The sequence below is a fragment of the Limanda limanda genome, chromosome 10 (assembly GCF_963576545.1).
Source record: "Limanda limanda chromosome 10, fLimLim1.1, whole genome shotgun sequence".
NCBI lineage: Eukaryota > Metazoa > Chordata > Actinopteri > Pleuronectiformes > Pleuronectidae > Limanda > Limanda limanda.
Window position 1 is genome coordinate 13388449 of NC_083645.1, and position 10156 is coordinate 13398604.

The 10156-nt window shown below is 37.3% G+C and overlaps 1 protein-coding gene across 1 annotated transcript; it reads left to right on the forward strand.

Moving 5' to 3' along the window:
- Nucleotides 1–765: 765 nt before the first annotated feature.
- LOC133012286 (transmembrane emp24 domain-containing protein 6-like) lies at nt 766–5171 on the forward strand. The gene is made up of 4 exons (XM_061080264.1): nt 766–972; nt 2433–2559; nt 2637–2791; nt 4950–5171. The coding sequence occupies exons 1-4, from the start codon at nt 766–768 to the stop codon at nt 5169–5171; spliced, it is 711 nt and encodes a 236-aa protein (XP_060936247.1).
- The last annotated feature ends 4985 nt before the right edge of the window (nt 5172–10156 follow it).

The window sequence follows — 10156 nt, forward strand, 5'->3', positions numbered from 1 at the left end:
ATTGAATCCTAATATTCCGTTTCATTGTTAGTATCTTGTTAGACTTGTTTCTCGTCAGAGGTATCTGCCAACGAAAGCCATTTCTTCAGAAACACACCGAGCCTCAGCAGCAGGATCCCAGCCAGTGTCTCACCCACATTTCGCCTCGCATTTCCCCGTCCTCTTTGGTGCTTTACAATAGTGTTCCATGACCTCCGCTATTCATAGTTCTTAAGGTGATTAGAAGTCTTGAATGTAAACAGATCTTGTTTTAGGGCACTTGCAGATATAATCTATTCTGTGGTTTCTTTTGGGAGAACATTGGTGATTAAATAAATGATTGAGTACTGAATAGGAGGACTGTTTTTTTGCTTTCTACATGAGAAAGAATTTATGAAGAAAGTGACATGGGTGTAAACAGTCGATAGGTGTAACATTATGTTATTTCCCTTGTTACTAAATCCAAATAAATGACTCTGTCTGTAAACACTTTGTGACTTCATATATGGGTCTGAGCTGAACTGAAGATTTGAATCTTTAAAAACAACTTACAAATATATAGTTTCTTTAAAAAAAAAAGGCACTAAGAAAGCACTGAGTGAGCCTCATGGACCATGGCAAAGCGTAACTGATTAATTCTGTCCAAATACAAGTGATGATTTTGATCAATTTAGACTGATATGTTATCAAACATACATTGTTGGGAGAGTTTGTAATCGTGGTTAATAATTTCCCTTCACCCTAGAAAGGAGAACGCAGCGTCCTTCTCCTCCTCAGACTGCAGCCATGCTGCTGAACACTCTGCTTATGGTAATACTGAGCTCTCAGTGCATCTGGGCCAGAAAGTCTGAACCCTCCCTCAGCGAGGGGGACACCGTCGGATTGTTCAGGGGAGCAGACAAATATGACTTTGCAATTGAGGTTTCTGCTGCAGGGATGGAGTGTTTCTGGCACTTTGCCCACCAGAGTGGAAGCTTCTACTTCACATATATGGTGAGGATTTTCACAGTAAACTGGATTTCATCTGTCTGCAGAGATACATACGTCTTTAATCGTATGTGCTGTAATAAAATAAATGTACAACAGGAGATGTGCCTGTGCATTTTTGCATTTAGGGCTTATCTCATTGACTCTCAAGGTGACTAAGGTGACTTCTAAACATGTGATTGTTACAGAATGAGAGAGAGAGAAAAAAAGTTTCTGATAAAAATGTGATAAAAATTCATGGCAGCCCAGGTGGAGATTTATGATGAAACTAAAAGGTTTCTAAGCAATGTTATGTGACTAATTTGTGGTGGCCCACAAAGTAAATGGCAACCATCTGCATGACCTCATATATCCATTTAAGGTTCTGCTTCTGAGCCTCACTGTTGTGTCTTTGGTAAGAAACATAGACAAAATGATATAATGTGTCCAATGTTGAGTAATTACCAGAAAACTGTAGCAGTGATAAAACTGTGTCTAGTTTGATCACATTAAAGATTAAGATTAAGATTAAGATACATTTATTTGTCCCAAACGGTGCACTATGTAAGTTTTGTCTGCTGCCTGGTTGGAAGCATGTGGGGGTGATGGTCCCTTGTCGAGAGCTTCAGCCATTGTTGCATTTACAAGAAAGATGTGAGACATAATTGCAACTCGTGACATGACAAGATGGCCAGGCTAACTTGGTTAGCCTGCTAACTTCAATAGTTACAATCCAAGAGTTGGGATTAATGTTGTTTTCCACCTATGTGGAAAAGCTCTTTATGAACAAAGGATTGATGTTTGATGCAGAACTCACAAAGCTCATGGTAGATTGGTAAGTAAACAACTGTTAACACAAAAACTGGCTCTGTAGCAAGAAAAAAAAAAAAAAACCTATACTTATAGCTTCTTTAACATGATGAGCCACAATGATGAGAATGGTGACCTGATTCCTCGTCATGGTCCTTCACACTTCACCCTGACCTGACTTTATCATCTGAAGTAGATCTTTCACTTGTTTTTATTAAATCATATCAGCAATTCCACCCTTCCTAAAACATTCGTAGGATTAAATTTGCCTCACCGATAAAATTATCGTTTTATTATGTTTTTAAAATTTCTATTCAAACCTTCTTTTCACAAATGTATTTACAAAGAAGACAGAAAAGGCAGATGAACAGCATGAGGCAACATGTAAGGAGACGTGACATCAAACACCTCATCACTCGAATGTTTGTTAGATCTGCTTAAATCTTCTCCAGAGTGTCGCCCCTGTCAGACACAGCCTCAATACGTGGAGCTGTTGGAAGCAGTGGAATATGAAGCACCTCTTCAAATCGAGATTTTCACAATTAGTAGATTAGATATATAGTAAGAAGCAGTTACTTCATCAACAGCCTTCTTGTCAATCCCAGACATGTGAGTTTGTCTCTGCAGGTATTCATTTTGTCTTATGAGAGTCTTAGCGTGTATCTCTGAACTCACAGGTACAGTGGGTGACAGGGATGGCCAACAATCACCGGCTGTTTGTGACGGTCAACTCACCAGAGGGCGCTCTGGTGGCGTCACACAACGAAGCCGTTGGTCAATTGAATTTCCAGACTGAGTTGACAGGTAGAATCAATCTCCACCATCCATTATATACTCTACTGTATATTTCCTCTAAAGTTACCGTAGTCTCCTTCTGACAGGTTTTTACCGAATGTGTCTTGGGAACCACAACAACCAATTTGGAGGAATCAGGGTCTTTCTGAGCTTCGGTGTCATCTACGAAGGATCGGAGGAATCAAAGAGAGATCTGGAGGAAGGGCACAAAGTCCTCAACAGCACTTTGACTGCTATTGAGGTATGAGTCTCAATTCAAGTCTGTATGGGTATTTTAGGCTTAATTGTGGCTTGCTTTATACACTGAAATTCTGAGATTTACAGTACCTAGTGACAGTCAACACAAAAGTGAAAAGGCAAAACTAATAGTTTCTCAGCAGAGGGCAACATTAAACTGCATCATTATGGGGTGCCGTTTGTCAAGCAGCTCACGCTGAAAATAACAGCAACATTTTGTCACATTTAGCTTCAAACCATGTTTAAAAAACTGGTGTGAATTTTTGAGAGTCACTTTTTTGCACATTTACAACAATATTTGTCAACTTAGAGATATTTTAAATATTTAAATCCATATGTTAAATGTTACACTTAAATGTTAAATGTTAAATCTAAATGCTAAATCTAAATCTAAATGTTAAATTTAAATCTAAATGTTAAATTTAAATCTAAATGTTAAATCTAAATTTAAATGTTAAATTTAAATTTAAATATAAATGTTAAATCTAAATGTTAAATTTAAATCTAATTGTTAAATTTAAATCTAAATGTTAAATCTGAAATGAACGGAGCAGAAAACATGGATCGATCCTGTTATGTCTCTGTATCGATGCACAGTCGCCCACTTCCGCGAGTAGGATGGCTGTCCCCGCAGCCGCTCAGCCTCGACTTCCCTGCTCTGTGGCGCCCTGCCCACAACCCGTATCTCATAATAATGACTTAATATGTCATTATTATGAGATACCCGGATGTACATTGTCCTAAACTTTCTCGGGATCTCGCAAAAGTCATTTTGCTGTCCTCATTTCCCCCCGTGTCCCCTGGGGGGCTCCGTAATAAACACACTCTGACTTCCTCGAGCTTTTATTTTGTTACTACTTCCTGTAACCGGCATTTGAATTTGCATATTAGCTAAATATTTAGTTTCACCCGAAACATTTAGATTTAACATTTATATTTATATTTAGATTTAACATTTAGATTTAAATTTAACATTTACATTTAAATTTAACATTTAGATTAAACATTTAGATTTAAATTTAGATTTAACATTTATAGTTAGATTTAACATTTAGATTTAACATTTAGATTTAGATTCAGATTTAACATTTAGATTTAAATTTAACAATTAGATTTAAATTTAACATTTATATTTAACATTTATATTTAAATTTAAATTTAACATTTATATTTATATTTAACATTTAGATTTAAATTTAAATTTAACATTTAGATTTAAATTTAACATTTAGATTTAGATTTAGCATTTAGATTTAACATTTAACATTTAAGTGTTACATTTAACATTTGGATTTAAATATTTAAAATATCTCCAAGTTGACAAATATTGTTGTAAATGTGCAAAAAAGTGACTCTCAAAAATTCACACCAGTTTTTTAAACATGGTTTGAAGCTAAATGTGACAAAATGTTGCTGTTATTTTCAGCGTGAGCTGCTTGACAAACGGCACCCCATACATCATATGCTTAAGAGAGATCCTGAGATTTCCTGCCAACATGAATCCTGCTCTGATGGGAGCTTTTTAGTTCAGACATCAGAAAGTAAATGTGATGCAGGGTTGCACAGGTGCAGTGTTCCAATGCAGGGAGGGAAGATAAAAGCTGGCACACGCAGAGAAAGCAAGTCATTACTTTCCCTTTCCCTTTTATTTGGTCTCTTCATATTTACACATTTTAGATGTATGTATAGATATGGACATTTTGGGTTGGCAATAAAGCTGAATTGAATTGATTGAAATAGTAGAATGGGTAGCAAATAGTGGGTCAGTTGTGTAAAGCAGGTATGGGAGAGTGAAGGGTGTGTTGAAGGCAGACAAAAAGGAAAAATTACTCTTTGGGAGGGAAGAAAAAACTGTTGCACCATTCTTGTTTTATTTTGTAGGATTTTCTTTATTTGTGAAATAAGAGGTAAATAAATGAAACAGTCTTTGAGCATTTTGTAGAGGAAATCTCTGCTAAAAGCTCAAATATATCTGACCAGGTGGGCTTCTGCTTTTCTTTAAGAGACAAAACAAATTATGAATACTTTTAGTAATCCAATAGTTAAGTTATCCAAAGGAATTCTGTTTCTGCTTTGATAAACCTGAAAGTTTTTTATACATGTCGCACTAAATATCACAGATATATGTGATATTTAACTAATAAATACACTGTCTGTTTCAGGAGAGTGTACAGAGGCTCCAGAATGAGATATTTCACATGTGGCATCATTACAATTTTGCTCGCATGAGGAAAGGGAAGGATCACTACGTCCTCCTGTCCAACCTCAGCTACGTCAACTGGTGGTCGGCAACCCAAAGTCTCATCATCCTCCTGTCTGGATACCTGCAGCTCCTTTTCCTCAAGAGACTCTTCCACACAGACATCAGCAGGCCGAGATGCTGAGAAATCTCCAACTAGTGCTGACAAAGACCGAACTAGTGGAGGGGACTGACATGTGATATCAAGGATATTGAATAAATGCTCAAACAGCTTGCCATAAAATCCACCACAAAGATGGAAGAGAAGCTTCTGTATCTTGTTTTTGCCCATCCAGTCTAGCTTCACTAGCATGTTACCAAAGTTTTTCACTTCATATTATCTTTCTGTGGCCCACAGTGCACACAGTCTATCAAACATTTAACATTTTAACATTTTAAAAGTTACATTTTTTCAACATTCTCAAGGTAAATTCCAAACCGGAAAAAATGAGGAGTTTGACTCATACGTACAAAGAGCTTTGTGGAAAACAGGGTACTGTCACCTTCTCTCAACTACTGTAAACTTAACCAAATGCTAAAATGTTATTATGATTATGTTGGAAAACAGTTTTTGGAATTTCAATGGCAGCTGCTGGTCTTGTTTTTCATTCCATATCTGACTGATGTTCTGGTTGGTTACCACCATACCTGCAGAAAAATGTAATCAGACCCTGTGTTTTTTTGTTGTTGTGTGTTATAGCTTGATGGAAAAATTCACTCTGTTATGTTCAGAATTGGACATAAATGTGAGTTGAAACCAATTGGAAAGAGAGTGGATCCTCATTTTGTTTATTTGTTCCTTGCCCAGCTCTCACAATACTCTCAACATGAAAAGCCGGTTTAGCAAACATGGCATCATAGATGCCACTGAAACTCAAAAAATACTTTCGTTTTTCCTAAGCTCCACACTTGAACCCAGACAGTTCGCTTGTCAACATCCACTCACAGGTAAATCTATTTATTTATGTATCATCTCTGAACAAACTGCTCTGCTATGAGATATTGTAAAAAACTGTCAAACTTTGCATGGGCTAAAAACTAGTTTGGCAGACATCCTTTTTATCCGCTTAGTGACAATCCATGTATCTGATAATCCACATTGTTTCAAATTGTTTATTTTGCTTAAGAGGAAACATCATTTTCTCAAAGCAAGAATGAACATTTAGAAAATGGGCAGTCTATCTTTAAACTATAGTCAAGTACCCATGTGAACACTGAAACAGCTTTTGCTTAGTGTAACCATCTCTTCTAAAGACAAAAGCCTCCATCCTCATTCTGTGAAAAAATACTTTCCAAACTTTATGTACAGCTAACAAAGCTACAACAGAAAATCCATATTACAGCAGTTTCAGACAGCTGTTACAAGCAGAGGTGCTTTTCTTTTTTTCTTCAAGTGAATGCAATACGCTTCCGTAGTATCCCCCCCAAGATATTGCAATGTAACTTTAGTACACTCGCTCCCCTTGTATTTTAATTTTCCTCCAGAAATAGCTTAATCACTAAACTTAACCAAGTTATTTTGTTGCTTAAATAGGAAAACAAACCGCATTGAAGAGTAAATAATATAAAGTAACATTTTAAAATTCATTACTCACAATAAGTTGTTGGAAAAGAGTCAGAAATATAACTGCAAATCAGTTATTATATTCATTAATCATGCTCTTGTTTATTTGTTTAGTTTAGTTCTCTTTAAATTGAACACCACCAACCAGCTCACAACCCAAAACTGTTACTTTGAAGGAAAGATGTCTCTGGTTCCATCTCTGGATTCCTTAAATTTTCATTGTACAAATTGGATAAAGAAACAAGTTGAGTCGGATGTTCACTGAATGTATGAACAGATTGTATCTCTTCATTTGATGCCAACATTTTCAACAGTGCAGGCAAACATTAACTGTGTTTAGTCAATCACCCACCCATCAACATTCAGTTGTATTTGTACATGAAAGAAAATGAAATTAGGAAATAACTCCTTTTTCTATATGCAATCTAAACAACTGCAGAGGTTTTATACTTCATACACTGACCAAACGTGGCTGTTGCCAAAGTGCACCACTGCACAATCTCGATTCTTACCACATGATCTCAACTCTTGTTCTAATGGTCTAAACAATCCTCTGCTATTCCAACTTTTCATTTCAAACATTAGGGTTAGGGGTTATGCTTATGAATGACAAAGACCGATTTCTATCATTCGTTTCAAAGCTTAGGTCAGTTACATTTGTTAAATGCATGTTCTTTTGTGAAATTTAGTGAAGTCTCACTAGATTCAGTTCATTGTGGTAAAGTTCTCTTCACTGAGGTATCCTTATATATCATTTCAAGCTAGCTCCCTCTCTGTCTCAACAGCTGATCATGGACCAGCTAGAACTTCTAACGTCTATCTTCTCTGTATGCAAAAACATCTATGGAATGGTTGAAAATATGAAGACCAACAAGGAGCGCTGTCAACGAGTTGCCCAAAGAGTCAAAGCCCTGGAAGAAATGGTTCTGTCCATCAAACAAGAGGAGCCGGGCCAAATGTCTTCCGCTGTGGTCAAGGCTCTGAATGACCTCATGATCATTCTGACTTCCACCAAAGACCTGATAATGAAATACTCCCAAACTAAGGCTTTCTCGGGCTTTGTGAAATCCAAAAGCCATGAAGAACAGTTCAACAAGATGAATGAAAGTCTCACTGATAACTTCCAGGTCCTGTTCGGGGTTCTGCAGGTTGAACAACGAAACATGCTGCGCAATGTCGCTGAGTGTCTTTCAGGAATGCGACACAATGAAGAGCTACCTCCCACTAGCCCCACAGCCCTGATGCCTTGCCCCATGCCTACAGCACCCATGCCTCTTACCCTGCATCACCCTTACCCCACACCATTTATGCATCTCCCAATGCCAGTGCTTCACCCCACATCTCCAACACATAACTTTGCGGGCCCCAGTCCAGGGTTAATTTCCGCAACTACCTGGCCTAGGCAATGCATCATGCCCTGCATGCCAGTATGTAGGCCACAAACCCCATGTCTTTTAGCTGAACCATGGCCCCCATCCCTCTATCCACCACTTTCATCCCCCAGTGTGTCCCTGCTACAATGTCCTCCTTCAATGCCACAGCCCCCGTGGCCCCAATACTTCTCATCAGACCATTTGCCATCATGACCGATTCACCCAAAAAAACATCCAATGCAACGTGTTTAGTAAAATCTTTTTTGCGTTAAAACAAGAGAAGAATGTTCTGTGACGTATAAGTAGAAAGAGGGAAAGAACCCAGGAAAATTAGACAAATCTATGAAATGTGACAGGTAGTTTGGCAAAGAGTGGATTAGGTCAACACCTAAATGCTGCGTGTATGGCCACTGTTTTAGAAAAAGGATCTGATAAGCACATGGGGTTGGGGTTATGTTTGAAAATACAGTGTAGCGTTTCTTCCAAAAATGCTGTGCAGATAAATACTGAAAATGTATTCTAAAGAATGTTTGCCAAGACCAATGTCGCACTAGATTCAGTCATGGTGAGTCATTGATTAATCAACTAATATACATGTACATTGAGAAAGGTTTAAGGTTGTTGGTTTTTTAAACCCCAGAGTCCTGATAAGTCTTGATCACAATAAAACAATATAATAATTATTTTCTGAACTCTAGACTATAGAACTGAACAACCTGCATAGTACATACAGGTTTTTAGCACCTTGGGTGTTAATATGGGTACATTTAGTTTAATTTAATACATTCACTCTTTTTATGATTTTTTGATAATAACTTTATTGCATTCTGTGCTATATAGTAATTATTATGCAATTGGGAAGTAATTAATAAAAAATACAGTGACTAATTACTATTTCACATATCAATCACTTTGAATTTTCATGTGTATACAAAATGTAAATTATTATTGTCCTTTTGATGAGCCTGAGATATGATGTCATGTGAGCTGTCCAAAGATCTGATGTATGTTTCCGAACTATATCCCAAGACTGCACATGTATTAACTCTGAATGACTTCTTTTCACATAACTGTTAAATAGAAAATTGTCTGCCTTGTGGGAAATCTGAAAATACAAGAGGCTGGAACACCAAATTTGTCTTTGTGTATTTTAATAGGGGCTTTCTGCAGAAGGGATCAACACAGAGAGTCACAGGGATCTCAGAGTGTTGATGGAGAACAGTCAAATGCAAATATCTTATATAGGAAGAGGCTGTTTGTCTGAGCCAGTTCAGATTGGTTCTGTAGGCGCAGGTTGAGACAGGAATTAAGAAATGATTTGCGTTTCCTTTGAAGATAAAGCAGACGGAAATTAGGTTCTTGGACAGTCATTAAGTATTCAAAAGGTCATAAAGGTTTCAGGTCAAAAACAGTTCAGGTTATAAAAGTCTCAGACAGGTAATTTGGTTTCAGGTCACAAACAGTTCAGGTCATAAAAGTCTCAGACAGGTTAATTTTTAACTACAAAATCGTTTTTTCACCACACTTATTTTTTTCCCACTACACTGCTCACAGTGATAGCAGTCTTTTTTAAACCTGGGTCCATGCCAAAAATCTACAGACACATACAAAACCACAAGGTGTTTGCTTAAATATAAGAAAACAACTTGTTTTAAGGAATAGCTGGACTCAACGTGCTGAGACACAGCAAAAGTAAAAATATGATTTATTTTCAATAATCACAAATGTGCTGACAGAATGCAGGAACCGGCCTGGCTATCAACAGCAGTGAGTGCTGTAAGGTTAGGACTTCTCAGAGGCTGAGATGCTGAGTCAGTTCCACATGCAGGTACAGAGTCCAGGGCAGAGTATGACTGGGTGGTTGGACAACCTTAGAGATGCAGGTATCCTGAAGCTCCGCCCAGTCAAGCACAGACACAAACAGGATGAGCATTTGAAGAGAGAACACAAATGCAGGCCTAGAAAACAAATCCAGATTAATCAAAAAAGTCCATACAGTTAACTAACTGAACAGTTGCACTTTTTGGTACTAAAAGTGACAAAAAAGAAGTATCTTAAATTTACAACTCTGTTTGTATTGTTACAATATCGATAGTATAGGAAGATGAGCAATGTTTCATTTCCCAAAGAGTTTCCTGGACTGAGATATAATCAATCATCTGCTGCCAAAAGTCTGCCAGATGACGTCACTGC